Source organism: Dryobates pubescens, chromosome 18 (genome assembly GCF_014839835.1).
Source record: "Dryobates pubescens isolate bDryPub1 chromosome 18, bDryPub1.pri, whole genome shotgun sequence".
Lineage (NCBI taxonomy): Eukaryota > Metazoa > Chordata > Aves > Piciformes > Picidae > Dryobates > Dryobates pubescens.
The window spans coordinates 14,744,875-14,763,558 of record NC_071629.1 but is presented as its reverse complement, the minus strand read 5'-3'; the positions used below and the strand labels follow the sequence as shown (position 1 = coordinate 14,763,558).

Genomic DNA, 18,684 nt, shown 5'->3' with positions numbered 1-18,684 from the left:
GGGTCTACAACTCTGTATTGGTTGATATCTGAGTGAAACTCCCAAACACAGCTCTCAACCAAAAATAGTGTGCGTGCTCCTGGGCCTCATGACTGCTTTAATTTCTGTGCAAGGAGATCCTGTGGGTACAGGCCTGTTCTGAACTAAGCTCACACAACAGAGACTCACAGCGTAAGCTTGGGTGACTTGCAACCTGAAAAAGCACCACGGCAACTACTGAAGCAGGCAACAGAGAACTTCCTTCAAAAAGAGCACTACAGCCTTTAATGCAGAAGAATCCTAGAGGAGACTGGCTTTCAGAGAAGGCCTGAGAGAGGCTCCCACATGGTGGCACTGTGGACCAGGCAGCTGATGCAACTCGTCTGCCTCTGTCTCTCCAGACTCACCATTTCCATACCGTCAGGCCTCAGAAAGCAACAAAACAAGCCATCTTAACCCAGCATGCTGCTACCAACAGAAGATAAGAAGCTTTACCTCTCCTGTAACACCATGCAAGCATAAACTGAGGGATGTGGTTAAGTGCAAATGCTCAATACTAGACTGATTCATAAACTGTAAGTTAAGCTAATCACAAACCTTGTTAAATTGAGTTTTTCATTAGCAACTGAAGTGTTAACATTGGCTTTTCCCAGCTCCAACCTAACTTGAAAAGAACAGAAAATTAATTGCCACAGTGGCTGACAGATGACTCAGCTACATCAAGAGGACTCTGCTATATCAGCAGTTTAATTTCTGCCAGCTCTCCCACACTTCAGACCATGAACCCCAACACCTTTAGCATGCCTGGAATTGGAGAAAGCATAAAAAGCACAGAGAAGAGTCAAGGCCTCCTGAACTGAGGTGAAATTATTTGTACCATTTGGGAAACCTCCAAAATTTTATTAGCTGCTGCTGTTACAGAAAACGTTAAGGCATGCCACTATCAAGCTAGAACAAAACTGGAAATTGATTCTAAGGTGAAAAGCTATTGGGAACTCGGAATATAAAGAAAGCAATGTTGAGCGACATGTATCGCGGCTGTGCCCCACACCAGTCAGCACCAGTGGGCTGCTTCTTTAGTCCTCAGAGGTTAAGTCACACTTTCAAATCTAACAGAGGATTCACATAGAAAGGGGTCTTCTAATTCTATGTTCCAGTAAGTCAGGAAAGCTACTGGGAATGCACCTGATAATATTTGCTGCGTGAACGCTACTGGAAGAAATTCAAAGTGTTCTTTTGTTGAGGAAATTTTGGCATAGGGAGCCCAGCACCTGAAATGAGTAACCAACTTCCACTTTACACTGATGATGTCAGAGGGAAATATTCAAAAACATGAGCTTATTTATTCTTCTCTTCAAAAAGAGGACACATATCCCCTTGGCCACAACGGTGTGTCCCACCAGCAGGAGAGCAAGCTCCAGAGCCAATCAGGGTTTCCTGCCAAACCAAACACCACAAAATGCACACAGAAGAAAACTGGGAATTTTGGGACAGTGTGGAATCTTTAACTACCTGATGAAATGTTAAAATAGCTTGGAGCAGAGATTATAGTTTATGCAACCACCACTATAAAACACCAAAAATGTGTTTTAATTAGGAGAGAAAGACAAGCCTAGCTTTGCTTCTGTCATCTGAGGAACAAGCAACACTTCCCCTAGAGCCAGCAAGAGCAGGTCATATCCCTTTGGAACAACTGCCCTGGAGTGGAAACAAATACAGTTCTCCCTGTTGCACAGGTCAGCTAGGAAAGGAATAATCATTAGAGAATAAACCAAAGACCAGGTCACCAAGAGTGAAGGATGTCTTCCCCTGACACTGCTGAGAACTGAGCTACATTCTCCAAATCTCAATATTCCACACAATTCTGTAAGTAAATTCAACTCATTTTAGTATGTCCTACAGAGGATCAAAAGTTTGGTGAGTTTTAATGTTATTGTTAGAACTGGTTACACATTTAAGTGTACTCACATAAGCAATTATCATTTTCAAATTGAACTTAATCATCTATTTCCCAGTTCATACTTATTTTTCTGTGGCACCCGAGTCCCACACTACCAACCCTGGGTCCAGCAGCATGTTTACTGCACAGAGGTTACTGCTATAGGTAAGTTGGAGGGGAAGAAAAACCACCTGTCAGTACTCGTGTTACACAAGAGTTGCCTCAAAAGCTGAATGCTGAGAGACGAATTGTGCATAAACCTCACGGAATGAACGGGTACACACTGCTTTGCATTATATTAGCAACCACCTCAAGGAATAACCAGCTGTTGGAACAGTTTCTACTTTTTATCAGCTTTTTTGGTGGCATTGCTGAGCCAAAACACTGCAATTATTTAATTTCTGGTTTGGTTTTTTTTTTTTAATGTAATTAAGATGTCTAATTCAACTGGCTTTATATTACAGTAGCTGCTCACACAATTAGTACAGATACACACTGCCCCTGACAGGGCCACAGGTACAAAAGCAGTTCTCTGGGGTTTAGTTTGGCCTCTGGCTGGTGGGGTCTGTATGAAAAGCATTCTTGATTTCTAAGCATGGTACAATTTTAATTCTTAATGCATTAGTACAACAGTGCATTGGAAAAGTACTGAGCTTCTACAAAAAAAGCTTTACAATTTTCAACCAGATCTGGGGTTGGTTTGTTTTGATTTTTATTTAAAGAAGCATAGGCAATTCTTAGTATTTCCACAACAAGATAAATATCCCAATGAAGCTACCAGCTCATCCTACAGCGTGCCATAGTGATGGGGAAAGGGCTAACATTAGTGTTATTTACACAGGCATGTCCAATATTAACCCAGTATGGAAATTAAAAGTATGTTCCAAGTGTGCAATCAAGTTCATATTATTTCTTTTTTCAGAGAGTTGGATTCCTTGCACAAATTCCTCCTACAGCTCACAGACATTTAGCTGAGATGATTTCTCCAAGAGCTCCTTGTAAGCACAATCTTGAGGACAAAAATGGTTATTGGACTGGGATGGGAAGCGCTGGGTGGGAGAAAAGAACTTAATACTTCTTCACAAAGAAAAAAAAACAAACATTTTTGAGTGAGTAAATGTCTTTGGAGAAGTGGAATTTAACACCCAAACTGACTAGATCTTGAAAACCCTAATTAAAAGAAATTCTCCAATTTGAAAAGCTTGAATAATCCAGAGAAAATGCTTTCATGAGGGAAGATTCACTCCAAGTCATTACTATACAGCGAGGTACCACTCAAAAAGTGGCCATAAAGGAAGTGACTTCTTTGCCCATCACTATCACACTAGCTGCTTGGCCATCAATTCAGAGCGTGTTTAGACAACGCTCTCTCTGTTCCCAGAAGCTAAGACTGCTCTGCGACAAATGGGACAAGTGGAATTTTCTGACAACCAGCGGTCGATGCAGTGGACATGATACTCATGCGAGCAAGGCAGCTTACGGAGCTTGTTGCCCTCCGTGTACTCTGTAATACAGACACTACAGGTTTTCAGAGCATCGCTCTCACCAAAATTCCTCATGGCTAGGTTGTCAATTTGTTCTTTGGTGAGTCCTCTTGGTTGGTCGTCATCATCTTCATTGAGTAGGAAAAACTGTGCTAGGCTAAGGAACGGTAGAGAACCGCTTTCTTCAAAAGTGACCGATCCCCTCGTATTCCGACCTTCCCGTCTGGCACCAGAGGTGGAACTGCCTTCGTTACCACCTTCATACACCTCCCCTGAGCTAACATCTGTGCCTTCATTGCTTGAAGTCCCACCACCACCATTCTGTGCCTCCGAAGCATCCACATTCTGGTTTGGAGCTGGGCCGTTAGGATCTGCATCACTATCACTATACATGAAGTAGCTCAGCTCTCCAAAACCTGTCATGATCTGCCTCAGCATAGTCTGAATAGCAACGGATGTAGTCTCACTCAAGCCTGTGTTTAAGATCCTACGGATTGGAATCCTAATGGTGCTGACATAAGTTCTCACTCCAGCCCGCTCCGAACGGGAAAACGTGCGCCTGAAGCCTCCCCGCTCGCTCTCGTAGGTGACCGTGTTGTTGGGGGTCTGGGACCTGGATCGAGTTCTGTTGGCTATGCTGTCTCTTTGCCGGTACTCCCCTGGACGAACTCTTCTCACTTGAAGATCAAGTACTATGGTAGGAGGCCTTTGCCCAGGAGCTGCAGACTCACTGCTGCCATTGGTTTCCGAAGAACCTGCTGCTTGAGGAGCAGGTCTTGTTTCAGGGGTCGAAAAGAGAACGGCATTTTCACCAGGCACCTCAATCCCTGCTGTGTGCTGCCTTAATGTCACGTGTTGCCTAGTTCTAGAGCTTCCCTCAGCTTCATTCACTGAGGAGGGGTCAAGTGTTTGAGATGATGTGTTGTGATGAGACCTGCGAGGAGCTTCACTCACTGGATTTATTGGTGACCTACTTCTATCAGTCCTAGCCCGCGTTCTCCGCTGTTCTGGACTCCTACTTCTGGCTCTCCTCTGCCCTCTAGGAGGGGAAGCTTCCTCGGTTGCTAGCTCCTCTGAAGTGCTCCTTTCTGATCCAGGCTGCCTTGCAGATGGTGATTCAGACCTTGGAATTTCAGAGTCACTTTGGCTGCTTTCCAACTCCTCCCCACCGGAAGGCTCCACAGATGGCTCGTTCTCAGTTTCCGGGTTCGTGTTCCCATTATTACGGTTGACGTTTATTTCCAAACTGAATCTGAAGTCGCCACTGTTTGGGTTAGTCCGGCTCACCGCTCTCCAAGACTGGTTTCCTCGTTGCCCGCTTCGTGTTGTATTTCCAGTCTGTCGGACTGAATTAAGCCAGTCTATGATGGAATCTCCATTTGAAACATCTTCTGTGGACTCTGCACCTGTGAAAAAGACAGGGAACTACCAAAATTAGAGCCCTGAGCTAATTTGGGAGTGATCTTTTCCAAGAACATTATTGCTTAAGTTTAAACAAGTGACAATTTAGAAGTGCTTAACCCTATCGAGTGCTAGCCTGGTTTCACATGTAGCATCATAATTCTTATCTACCAGAGCTCTCTGGAGGGAGCAGGAGTGGACATTTTTCTAGTACATAAAGGTAGGCTGCAGCCAGCACAGAGCAAACAAGTCATCAAAAAAACACAGGATGTTTAATCAGAAGTCACATTTAGGTGTCATAACACATCAATATTGTGTTTACCTTCCCAAAAAATTACGTGATCTATTGACCACTAAAGAACTAAGTTTGTCCTGACCCTTCACTTGAAGAATACTTTAATACTGCATTCAGTTTTGGACTTCTCACTACAAGGAAGACATTGAGGTGCTGGAGCAGGTCCAAAGAAGGGTAACAAAGCTGGTGAAGGGTCTACAGAACAAGTCTTATGTGGAGCAGCTGGGGAAACTGAGGTAGTTCAGGCTGCAGAAACAGAGGCTGAAGGCAGACCTCATTGCTCTCTACAACTTCCTGAAAGGAGGTTGGAGCCAGGTGGGCGTTGGTCTTTTCTCCCTAATCTCAGCCTATAGAATGAGGGGAAATGGCCTGAAATTGTGCCAGGGGAGGTTTAGGTTGGATATTAGGAAAAATATGGTCAGACATTGGAACAGGGAGGTGGTAAAGTCATTATCCCTGGAGGTGTTCAAGAAACATGTGGACATGGCACTTCAGGATATGGTTTAGTGGCCACAGTGGTCTAAGGTTGATAGTTGGCCTCGATCTTGTATGTCTTTTCCAACCAAAACAATTCTATGATTTTATGGTTAATAGCTTTAGAGCAAATCTACCTCACTAAAGAATGAGTCTCAGTAGTAAAGTCCTCTACCAATATCTACAGAAGGGTGATAACAAAAGTAATGCAGCATGTTTGGAAGGGAAGAATGGTAAATAAAAGAAGAGAAACTGCCAGAAAGCATCCCAGAAGGGAGCAGTCAGGAAGGCAATCTTCAATAAATAAATAGGAGGAAAGAAACCTAAATGGGACTATCTTGATGCAAATAACAGATGTATTACGAACAAACTCTGTCCCAAACTGACCTCTGCAGCAGGTATCAGACATAAGGTTCACTTAGTTCTGAAACAAAGCTCACCTTGCACCTGCCTAGGCTTAACTTGTTCCACTCCTGCACTCACGTTAAGGTCCGTACGGGATGCTAAAGTTAAGAGTTTTCACAAATACTGTATATACCTCTATTCTCATCACTGTTTTGCTGTGGTGGACCTTCTTTAACTTGGTGTAGCCTTCTCAGCAACTCTTCTTCAGTAATTTCACCTTAGAAAATAAGCAAAATTTTCCAAAAATATTTCCAAATCATACGTATGGCAAGCATCATTAAAAGCTTCTAAAGAAGGTACATGCCACTGCTGGTCTTTTATCCTAACGAAATCCTGCCAAAAAGGTTGCTAAGGGGAAGTTCACTTCAGCACCATTGTCCCAAGTTCTGCTGAAGATGAATGATCCAGTTTCACCCTACTGTGCTTTCTGCTTCTGGAACCTCTGTACAAATTAGCAACAAGTTTTACCATCCTGTACCAATTAAATGGGTGTCCAGAGTGAAATATTTAGGATAACACCTTCACAAGCATGAAAAAAAAATTAAAGTGTTTAAATTAGTTGAAGTTTTAAAATTAGAACTGGTTTGAATTAGCTATCATCCTACAAAAATGTATTACTTTAACTCAATTGAAAACTGATATAAAAATGCCCATGCACAATCCCACATCAGATTGCTTGTTCTAGTTACAAACTTAGCCTCACCAGCACAACATTTTCACACGGATGCTTATAGATTACTTTTTGATTAAAAAAGTGTCTAGCGGTCCATAACTGGAACTGAGTCAACTCTGGGTGTTCCCAGCAAGTTGTGTAAACATTTGACTTTCGTATCTGATGGATCCACATCTCTACCTACCTCTCCACTAGTCAGGGGACTGCTCAAATTTGAGTATGCACAAGTTATCAGAGAAGCTACTTCCCACCATGGAACACAACCGCAGCACAAAAACTAAATGGGTGAAACAGCTTCTGAACAGAAAATGACACAAACCACCTACCAAGATGTATGTACAGAAGCATTACCTACCTGGTGTTCCTAGCAAATTGTTGTCTCTCATAAGCCTGTAGTCCTCTTCACTCAGGTTGTTGACAAACTGATAGAAAGCTTCTTCTCGATCCAGCCGATCTAGCTGGCTCTGACGTTGTGCTTCTGATTGATCAATACTGCCTTTATCACTAGAATCTGAGCTTTCCATCTTGATGGGTGGAAGAGCACCTAAAACAGAGAAAGCAAATCCTTCATTCAGCACAGTGAAATATGGCATGAAAATCAGGAGTGCTTTATCTGTATTGCACACTTCATTGTTACCCTTCAATTTGAGGAGAGGGAAGTAGTTTAGTGATGAAGCTTCAGTTAAGATGAAGTGAATAACCACAAGGATCAAAAATGAAGTGATTCTCAAAGCACAAGACTCTTGGAGAAGTAGAAACAATCCAAGTGAATTTTATCAGAATGAAGGAGCTAGGAAGGATTCAAACATAGAAGATGGAAGGTACTATGGAACAGTATATGTGGTAAAAAAAAAAATAAAATAAATCCAGACAAAGGCTCTTTGCTTTTACTAAATCTCATTTCTGAGAAATCAACTTCTTACTTTCACATCAAGAGAAAAATTTGCTAGCTAGTTTCAGCATTTACTGAATTACTGATGTTGATGACTACAATTTACAGAGCGAGTCTCCACACTTCATACCAGGTATAGTTTCTGCTATACAGAGCTGCCTTCTAATTCACTTATTTTAAAATACAATTGCCTTGTTTTTCATTTGGATGAGATCACAGAATCTCAGCATGCTGGGGGTTGGGAAGAATCTTGAGTCCAACCCCCCTACTAAAGCATGATCACCCACAGCAGCTTGCTCAGGATCACAATGTACAGGTGGGTTTGGAATCTCTCCAAAGAAGGAGACTCCACAACCTCTCTGGGCAGCCTGCTCCAGGGCTCCAGCACCCTCACACAAAGAAACTTCTCATTTTCAGATGGAACCTGCTTTGTGCTTGTTGTTCCTTGTCCTGCAATTGGGCACCACTGAGGAGTCTGGTCCCAGCCTCTTACCACCACCCTTTAGCTCTTGCAGAGCATTGAGAAGATCCCCTTCTAGGCTGCTACTCTCCAGGCTGAAACAGTCCCAGGTCTCTCAGCTTCTCATCCTCACAGAGATGCTCCACTCCCCTCAGCATCTTTGTATCATCCACCGGGTTCTATCCTGTAGTTCCCTAGCTCTTCTGAACTGGGGAGCCCAGAACTGGCCCCCATACTCCAGATATGGCCTCACTGACACAGAGTAGAGGGGGAGGAGGACCTCCCTTAACCTGCTGGTCTCATTCTTAATACACCCCCAGGAGACGTTTGTCCCTCTTAGCCACAAGAGTACATATCCTTGACAATCTCTCTCTCAAAAGAAGCAATGGCTGATAGATGCCATGTCTGTATCTGACAAGCATAGCAAAGTGTATGCAAATGTAGGAGACGTTCTGGCACTAGTGAACTCCATGCAAATACATCAAATGAGGTTAATGTGATAACTAGTTTCCTTAATCACTGTGCCTTGCTGTTCACAACATCAAGAATTTTCCTGTATAACTGGTAGAATCTGGTTACTTGGAGAGGTGATTAGCAAGCTAATCCTCTGCATGCTAAAAAGCTCTGCCATAACATTCTCCATCAGAAAACATTCCTTTCATTTAAACCATACTTCATGTGACATGAAAATACTGGAAGAATAAAGCTTTTCTGCTTCTCACTGGAAAATTTCCAAAGCTCAGACATCTGTCTAGTGCAAAAAGCATCTTTTTTTGGTTTGTCAGCACAGCTGTCAAGTCAAGACTGCCCACAGTTTACATTAGTGCTTCTCCACAGCACAGCAGCGCTGTGTGATCTCTGAGGCTACCTTAGTGCAGCTGCTATTGTGAAAATTGAAGTGCACTGCCAACCTCAGTGTGGAACAATAGAAAATACCATAGGACTGGATATCCCATTATTGCAGACTTGCAAATTACAGAATAGCTACTTCTTACCCTCTCCATCTTGAATTCCCACCAGTACAACTTGGCTTTAAGTTAGCCATATTAAGGCACACACAACTCATTGCCACTTGGTAATACAGCATAGAATCAGAGTCACCAAATAGCAGGGGTTGGAAGGGACCTATGGATATCAACTCTAACCCCCCTGCCAAGGAAGGTTCACTTAGAGAAGGTCACACAGGAACATATCCAGATGGGTTTGGAATGTCTTCAGAGAGGAAGACTCTGCCTCCTCTCTGGGCAGCCTGTTCCATGGCTCACTCACCCTTTTATTAAAGTTCCTCCTCATGTTTAGATGGAACTTCTTATATTGAATTTTGTGTCCATTACCCTTGTCCTGTTACTGGGCACCACTGCAAAAAGCCTGGTCCCATCCTCCTGACACCCACCCTTCAAGTATTTATAAGCATCTATGAGATTCCCCCCCTGCCCAGTCTTCTCTTCTTCAGACTAAAAAGACCAAATTCTCTCATTCTTTCTCCATGTTCTAGTCTCCCAGTATTATTTGGTTTTGTGCATGTCTGTCACTTTACTGAAGTGACTTTACTACTATTTTTTTTTCCTCAGCAAGCAGGAGCTATCACTAGGGTTAGCACCGTTTCAAATGGAAGCCTATCGTTTTTCTCTGCGTTGCTAAATCTCTAGTGCAATCTGCCTGGCCTGTCTGAAGACTTGCACATGATGTGCTGTCAAACACACCAATAAATGAACCCAGTCACAGGGGAAGCTGTGCAATGGTTCCAGCAGGTATGTTCTACTCCAGCTGGGCTCAGTTATGAAATCTGTATGCCCTTCAAATCTCAGACAGTTCTAATAAGAACACAGCTTGCTGGAAACAAACAACTTTTTGCAAGCTTTCTGTAGCAGAATTATGACTCCAAGTGACTTCACTTCAAGACATATTTATTCTACAGAAGATACCAGAAGTACAAAGACAGATGCTTTTAAAAGAAACATCTGAAAAAGTTTCAACTAGAATGAGACACTTGCATCCCAAACAAAGCCTTGAAAGATATCTAGTTCTCTGGGGATACGTATCAAAACTAAGCAGCATTCCCTTTTTGAGGACAACAATGAAAGAAAGTTGACAGTAAGATTAAGAAAATAAAGAAATGTTATAAGACATGAAGGGACAGGAGCAGCATAAAGTTTTGTAAACTATTTTCCCCCAAATGACTGCCACCTTGGTACTGACTGGCTTTCAAACACAGCATCTTCAGAAAAATGGCAACATTAACATATTTGTAAGCATTAGACTAATTCTGCAACAGCTTTGAAAGAGAAAACTGCACTATGCATACAAAGCACGACATTTGCTTACTGCTTATGCTTTGAAATTCTCCTCTTAACTGCAAACTCCAGTGCTTGCAGGCACCTAGCTATATAATGCTTGTTTGATTCAAAGACATTGTCTGTTCCATTTCAGAAGATGAATGGGCACTGGTCTTGGTCAGGGAAAAAAGGAGAAGCAAAACAAGTGAAGGTGAAGGCAGGGGATCTCTTCTCTGATGTGTGCTTCAATAGCTAATCCTTTAGGAAATGCTCAGAGTAAGTCTAAGACAGTCTTACTTATTTCCAGGTTTGCTCCTCTATTCTCTTATGAAATTGGCAATAATTAAGTCTTCTGAGGAGTGGCTGAGGGAACTGAGGTTGTTCAGCCTAGAGGAAAAAAAGGGCTCAGGGAAGACCTTCTTGCCCTCTGTAACTCCCTGAAAGGAAGCTGGAGTCAGGTGGGGGTCAGTCTCTTAATGAACAAGGGACAGCACAAGAGGAAACAGCCTTAAATTGCACCAGAGGTGGTTTAGGCTGGACATAAAGAACAATTTCTTCCTCAAAAGGGTTGTCAAGCGCTGGAAGAGGCTGCCCAAGGTAGTAGTAGAGTCCCCATCCCTAAAGGGATTTAAAAGACCCATAGATGTGGCACTTAAGTACACAGTTTAGTGGTGGACTTGGCAGTGCTGGATTGATGGTTGGACACAAAGGTCTTTTCCAACCTAAATGACTCTATGATTGTATAATTCTCCTCCACAATCTCATATCCCCAACTCCTAAACCATAAAACCAGCTATTAGTCAAGACTGAGAAGATGCTGTTGCCAAGGAAAGAGACTCAGAGGTGGGACTTTAAAGTTTTAATTTAATTTACATCAGGACTATTTCAACTAGCAACTGACTGTACTTTCCCATCTGAAGCTACTGCCTACTAGCCCACTGTACCCCAATTTCATGCTGTTTGGCTTTAACACTCTAGAAAGGCTATAGGTCTATATGGGATGTTTACATTGACAAAACACCTAAATGCACAGCAACACATTCTCCTTCCCTTACTGCAGACAGCAAATGGGATGATACTCCTCAACCAGTAAATGGAAAAATAGAAAGCAACAAAAACCTTGGAGTAGAAATCCTACCCCTTCACTGCCCACTCAGCTTGTTGTCCACATTGCCCATTTTAAGCTTCACTGCCCACACCACTGCAAAGCACTACATTATCAAGCTGAACCTACTATAACATTTAGACTATGACCACCTCAGCATGACTCCATAGGTCCCCACCTGGTTGTACACCAGGGTTTCCACTGTGGCAGCTACCATGTTCTCTCACTCCAATTTCAGTGTAGCAGAGTGATGCACAAAGAACTCGAAAACCTGTCCCCTCCTTCAGGATTCTGCTCTCAGCTTATACACTGCAGAAAATTAAGACTGGCTTAAAGGAAGCTTAAAGCAACACAGGAAAACCTGATGAGGGAAAACCAGCAGGATATTATTGAGTTACAACTAAATTACCAACATTTGATTATCTAATAAGCAGGTATGCTTTGTTTCTCTTCCTTCCAGTGGTTTAGTTCAACTCAAAGTAAGACTTTGTTCTTATCCAAGTTAAAAGGCACAGAATTTCCTTCTTAAGTGTCTTCCCTGTCAGAACTGAGTTGACAAAGGGTGGGGAAGGTCATATGTATGAGCAGGAAGTTCAGATCAGTCGATTATTGCCAACTTCAGCTGAGATATCCAGCAGTGAAAACCTCTTTATGGGAAAAAAAGATGGGGGAGGAATCACCCAAATATTTCAGAAACATAATTGTAGCTAGAATAAACTATTTTCTCCTTAAAAAAAAAAAAAAAGGAACTATTTCTCAGCAGCTGAATATCCAGACACATGAACTACAGCACATTCTTAATTGGTGTTCCCATCCTTGCACAAGTCAGCAGAGTGTCTTCCTTGCAGTAATGCTTCAACAATCTCAGAGATTTCAGAGCACAAATGACTAGCTGTCTTTCCACTGCTGCCACAGCTTGCAGGATCAACAATTGTAAGCCCACAAAAGGAACTGTTTGTTATGTTCTTTTATTTGAGAGGGAGTAATAATCTGCTCATTTGGATATCAACAATTTAAGAGTACTAGTTATTCCTTCAATAATGCAAAGTTATCATTCCTCCAGTACAAGAAGTATTTTACACTTACCCTGATGCCAAGTGGGGTGCAAACTAAACCCAAGCAATCAGGAATTTACTGCTGCTTAAAAACAATCCTGTGGGACAGCAAGCACTGATAAAATACTTGTGTTGTCCTTTTATCTTCACCACCACCCCCCTGTACCTCTGCACTGCTTAGCATTTATGGACTACAGAATTCATCTCAGAAAAAGTATTCATGGGCAGTAAGGCACAGTAAAAAGAAACACCAGCTCTTCTTCCTTCAAAAGTTGTGTAGTATCTCCTGCTATTAGTTATTGTATTGAATATCAAGACACTACCTTAGCCTGATCTACTAAACATAGAAATTTCACATAAAGCATTTGAACTCTCATTAAACTAACTGGGTAAAACCTGGAAGATCCGACAAATTCAGCAATCACTCATTTGCTAGGTTAAACAAAAAGCAACAAGTTACAGTAACCATTAGATTTAAGGGACAACTCTCAAATTTTAACTGGAGAAAAGCAAAGAATTAAACTGCAGAAACTACTCAGATGCTCATGACCCAGAATGATTTCCTCTAAAACCCCACCCCTTATCTAGGCATTACAGGTGTACTTCTGCCTTACATCAGAGCCTCGTATGTTAGGAACCTCTCCTGAATCATCTCATGTCCCAGCAACATAATACATACCTCTGTATAAACAAAAAAGATGATGGCAATGTGAGCGTTTCATAGATGTGCTCAGCAGAAGGCTAATTTCTCATTTATGACTCATAACCTCATTTTAATTAGGTACTTCAACCAGTACAGCACCTTGCTTTACTTCCAGTCTCCAGAAATTATCAAACCCTTTGACTAAAAGAAGTGACTCAGAAGTGGAAGACAGAAATACTTATTTTCTGGTTTGGGTTGTTAGAGATTAACTACTTTTTCCTCCCCTGCTTTCACTGAGGATACCTCAAAGCCATTTTAGATCTACGGCAAAAGCATAACACAGCTGTCTGCTCGAAGTGCTTTCCATGAACTCTGACTTCAGCAGCTCTACATACCACCCCATTTGGCAGGACCAGCCCAGCCCGGCCAGCAGTGTCTCCAATTCCATTTCTCAAATGACACAGGAACAGCAGCTAGAACAGGCAGTTCTGTTACCCCGGGTTCTTTAAGCACAAACAGAACCAACTTCATGTGTAGTACTCATCTGACTCACCCCATCTCCCAAGTACTACATTTTCCTACAAGAATTCAAAGTCAAAAAAATAGTTTCCATGCCAGTCTGCATCCAGTTTCTCAATACTCAAAACCAGCAGGAAGACATAACAGCAACTACATTTTCATCGTAATTATTTCATCATTCAAGTCTGCTCAAAAGCAGAAGCAAAAACTGACAGTGAATCCTATCATTACAGAAGAAAAATACCACAAAACAGTGAAATGAAACACTATTTGCATTATACATGGAGCTTCATTTTGTCAAGTTTGAGGTCTTCTTTTTGTGCAGGTGCACAAGTTTCCTTTTGTGATCACACCAAAGGCTTTGATAACAGAGGCACAATTCACTCATCTACATCTTAGAAACAAGTAACAAACTTTTCTGGTTTCCAAAGTCGCATCCTGAATTTTGGATCTCTTTTTTCCCTGCTATTCTTGCTTTCTATTTACACACTGATAAACAACAGGTCTATGCTCTTACTAGCTCTCTACTAAACTTACCACACATTTTAAACACTCAAGAACTTCTTATGTCCTTTTTGCCTCAAAAAAAAAAAAAAAGTCATGGAACATGAACAGAAGAATATGGAGGGGGAAAAGATTGCCTTCTATGGATTGTTCCAAGTAAACCACTGTAAAATTTAAAAGCCAGTATAACCAGGAGAGTTAAATATCCCTTCAGCTATTTCACTACCCCACTATGTTTCAAAGCAGAGGCTGTAAAAACAAGATGCCATTCTGCACAGACATTTTAAACAATAGAAAGAAGATAAATACATTTGCAGAACAGCTGCAGAAAATTCAACAGAAAAAAAATTTTAAAAGGAAAACATTTCAACAGAACAAACTGTTGAGATGAAGGGAAACACTCTTAGATGTAGTATCAGCTCCTGAGAGGTAGAAAAGAAGTGAAGAAATCAAGATACAGAATTCCAGCAGTCTCCAATAGCCCTACCTAAGGCAGAGTGGCCACCTTGCTGTACAAATTACCAGCTCCAAGAGAGATCATTAGAACAGAAATAAAACTCATTCTCTTCCAGATGAAAGGGTAGATCTTAGCAATTCCAAAACACTTGAGAGCACATGGGAATCTGAAAATAAAATAGAGTAAGAACTGCCAAATCTCCTGGCTTCACATTTTATCAGCTGCACTTACTAAAAAAAACCCAAAACCCACCAAAACACTTTTCACATAGAAGATGAACCGAAAATTAAGATAGCACTGCCTTCTGCACTCAAATTCAGGTATCACATATGAGAATGTTTAGTGTATACAAGGTAAGAAGTTTCCAGAACTGGAGTCTCACAAAATGCTGCTCTTTTGCCCCAAAAGTGAGTCTCCTAGATCAGAAACCAGAAGGCCCACCCTGACCCTCAAAGGCAAAGTAATGCTGCACTCAAGTAACCAATAGTGAGACTAAATACAGCACTACATGCAGGATCAACATCCAAGGAAGTTGTACCCACAAAACCACATTGTAAGCACCATGTAGTGTTTTGATTTCTGAAGAAAGAGAACTTTTGGTTAGTGAAAGCACAGAATCAATTGTAACTCATTGAGTTGAAAAGAAAATTTTATCTTTAAATTTACCACTGAATCTCACAAAACTGCTGCTAACACAGTGAGTGCTGAAAGTGAAAGGCCAATAAAACAGTGATAATCACTACAACACAACTCACGATGGAATTCCTATGCTGATGTCTAGTGCCTAACAAATAGATATGGAAAGTAAATTAAGTACAATTTATTTGATTTTAAACAGCACCTGCAAGACCACAATTCCATTTCTGATGATATACTCAGGCAGGCAAGCTGAAGCATTTTAACAAGGCTATATGCACGTGAAACTTGCTTATTAAAATGATGAGTGCTCTGAGCAAAATGCTTTTAAGGTACCAAAGTAAGAAAAAATATTGCTGATTTTCCCTGTATTTTCAATTATCATGATACAGTTTTACAAGAGACAGAACTCTGCAGACTTCAAGAGTTTGGCTTCAAATCTGCACATCAGCACCAAGTTACTAACAAGCACCTTGTTAATATAAACCTGAACAGTCTGAAGGAGAAGCAGGTCTGTGTGTTTCTCACAATCCTAACTGCAGCCAGGAACCTGTGCATATGCAAACTGGAGTCTCTGAGGTGCTTCTGCCTATCCCTACTCACCATACAAAGGGCCTGTCTCTGCATTATTCACAGGTTAGAAGTACGTGGTTTGAGATGCACAAGGCATCATAAAACTATATTGAAGGTGGAGATGTTCACTACTGATTCCACCACTTCAAGATTAATTTTTGCAAGCTCAAATTGTTAAGTTTTCATCAAGACCAAGATTATGTCACAATCTTGGATAAATACTTGTTTGCATTCAAATGTTTTAATAGATGGAAACTGAGTTCTCTACAAAACAGTTCAGAAGAACCTAGTAACATGTTCAGCTAAATTAAACTGGACTTAGATGCAATCTTTAGACTCAGGTATATGAAGTCATAACATTATGTTCTGGCTATTAAAAAAAAGCACCTACTGCAACTGTAAGCATTCTACTAGGATCAAGACATTTGTTTTGATACATTCCCACAAGAAAGAGAAATAAAAGAACAAGCTAGACAAGTATATTAATATATAAGGGGTTTGAAACCATTTCCATTTGACAATCACATTATCCATGCCCCTAAAAACAAAATTAAACAAACAAACAAGAAAAAAAAAAAAAAAAAGAAAGGAAAAAAGAGTGGAGACCAAACACTTGTAACACTGTTTTCCAGTACACCTTGATATGTCTATGAATTCAGTAATTATACAAACATGATATAGGTGACAACCCCTACAGGCCTAGAAAATGCTGGTGTGGTCACTTTAGTGAGAAATATCTATATAATCAGATTTCTGAACACTGTAGTTATGATTTAGAGGTCTACCAGAATTGGAAGCCCTTCATTTAATAATGTGTGGTGTGTTTTCCCCAGTCAGGAGTAGGCAAGACATAATTGTAAGCTATAATACTTTTAATTCCAAAATTAGGGAGGGAATACCGTTTAAGTGCTAGTTCACCACTATAACCAAACTAAACTTCTGACTCTCAATCAAGATAACTAACTGCACAAAAAGCAGCCAACTATGTGTGGTGATTTTTTTTTTTTTAAAGTCTTGACAAGTCACTGCAATTAAAATTCAGGGACAAACTGGTGTCAGAGCTTCTTTAGCATTTCAACAACAATTTACATCTTGAAATTAACCAGAACTGCCATTAAAGACTAGGAAAACAAATCAGATGTGTGATGGTACTAGTGGGTACAATCGAGTCTAAATTCTTGGTTAGAAGCTTCTCTGCATAAAGTCTCTATCTTACTGAAAAAGGGTGAAACAAACACAACTATGATCACCAAAAGAAAGTCTGTATTTTGCTGTAAAACGTTTGGTCAATCTCCTCCTACAACAAACTAAACACATAACAAATCTTAATATCTATGTCATATAGATACAGTATTATATACAACTCCACCATTAAAGCTGATCGCTGAAGATATGTCTAGCTGGACCTGGGTGGTTTTGAAACACGGTAAATAAAAACATTAAACGGCAAACAAATAGTATTAAAAAGAGAAGGAAGAACTTGCACAGGAAACTAAGGTGACTGAGCAAAGATGACGTGACTAACTGGAGAGAAACTAACACGACAGGAATAGCAAACATCACAGGTTTGAATAGGTCACAAGACCCTTACAAAAAACACTGAGTACGGAAGACTTCCTCTTGCCTGTCTCCCACAACCGGGCTTCTTGTCTCAGAGCACGGGAGTAACAGCCTGAAAACACGGTCCTGATGAGCTGATGATTCCTTAAGTAGGCACCAAGTATGATGAGGCCCAAGATAGTGGCCACAACTCCCCCACGTACTCCACCCCTCCAAAAAGGTGCTAGTTTAAACTTCTCCGGCCCAACCGGTTAAGTAGAGGGTTAGGGGGGCAGTAGCCTTCCCCGAGGGGAGAGCGCAAGCTCTTCTCCAGCTCCAAATGGAGGCACAGGTTCGCCCCACTTCGGAGACAGGCCCCGCCACACGCCTCGGGAGAAAGAAGAAAAGTCCCCAGGGTGACAGAACCCAGCTCATCCGAAGGAGAGGGGGACCGAGGATCCTCGCAGTGCCCCGGGCACACCCGCCCACAGACCGCCATCACCGCCCCCAGCTCCATCACGGCACCCCGCTCCGCCTCTGCCGCGGGGCGGTTTCGGCCTCCCAAGCCCCGCGGAGCCAAGAGCCACCCTGCACTACCCGGGGACCCTGAAGTTCGCACAGCGGGGACCCAGCGCAGGGGCAGAGTGGTTTCGCAATCCCCCGAGACCCCAAACGCCGTGCTGGGGGCCGCAGCTGCCGCCGCCGCCTCCCCTGGGCCTGGGCCTCTTCCTTCTCCGGGCCATTTTGAGAGTCCGCCTCCGGCCTCAAATACTCACCTCCCGCCGCCGCCACCCGCCGCCGCCTCCCCAGCTCTCGGTCCTCTGCTATCCCCGCTCCTCAGCGGGTTCGGTCCTGACTCGCCCCGCTCCGTCCGTCCCCAAACAGCAGCAGCGTCGCCCTCCCTTCCCTCTCAGGCGGCCATTTTCTGCTCCATTGTTACCAAGGAACGGGGGCCCGGAAGCGGCCGCCGACAAACGGAAGTGAAGGAGCGCGCGCCTCTGCGCAGGCGCCGCCGCCCCCTGCGGGGTGGGAGGAGGGAGCGCGGCCCAAGGAGAGGAGCCTGGGAGGACCGCGGGGGTAGAGCGGCGCCAGCGCAGGGGCGGTGCCGCCATTTTGGAGAGGGGCAGAGGCCGCCCCTCTGCCCCCGCCGCTGATGTGGGAAGGATCGAGTTAAAAGCTTCTCGTGTTAGGTAGGCATCTAATTAACCGCTTTGAAAGCAGGATAACGAGCAGGGAAGGCCTTAAAACTAAAGGGTGGAATTACAGAATAACAATCCCACGTTGGAACGGACCTCTAGGCATCATGCACAGCAGCTCCTTGCTAAAGCAGGGTCACTCACAGCAGCTTGCCCAGGAGCACGGTGTGCAGACACGT

General features: G+C 42.6%; 1 protein-coding gene across 4 annotated transcripts; it reads right to left on the bottom strand.

The window, feature by feature from the left end:
• Positions 1–291: 291 nt before the first annotated feature.
• Positions 292–18,260, bottom strand: RLIM (ring finger protein, LIM domain interacting). 4 transcript variants are annotated; one of them, XM_054169302.1, is made up of 4 exons: positions 18,086–18,260; positions 7,006–7,194; positions 6,111–6,194; positions 292–4,808 (listed from the first exon to the last, which is right to left on the bottom strand). In XM_054169302.1, exons 2-4 carry the CDS (start codon positions 7,172–7,174, stop codon positions 3,274–3,276), a joined length of 1,788 nt encoding a protein of 595 aa, XP_054025277.1. In that variant the 5' UTR covers positions 7,175–7,194; positions 18,086–18,260; the 3' UTR covers positions 292–3,273. The 4 variants fall into 4 exon arrangements, with proteins under 4 accessions (XP_054025277.1, XP_054025278.1, XP_009898687.2 ...); XM_054169303.1 differs by lacking the exon at positions 18,086–18,260 and adding an exon at positions 14,592–14,609; XM_009900385.2 differs by lacking the exon at positions 18,086–18,260 and having other exon boundaries at positions 7,006–7,418.
• Positions 18,261–18,684: the final 424 nt, after the last annotated feature.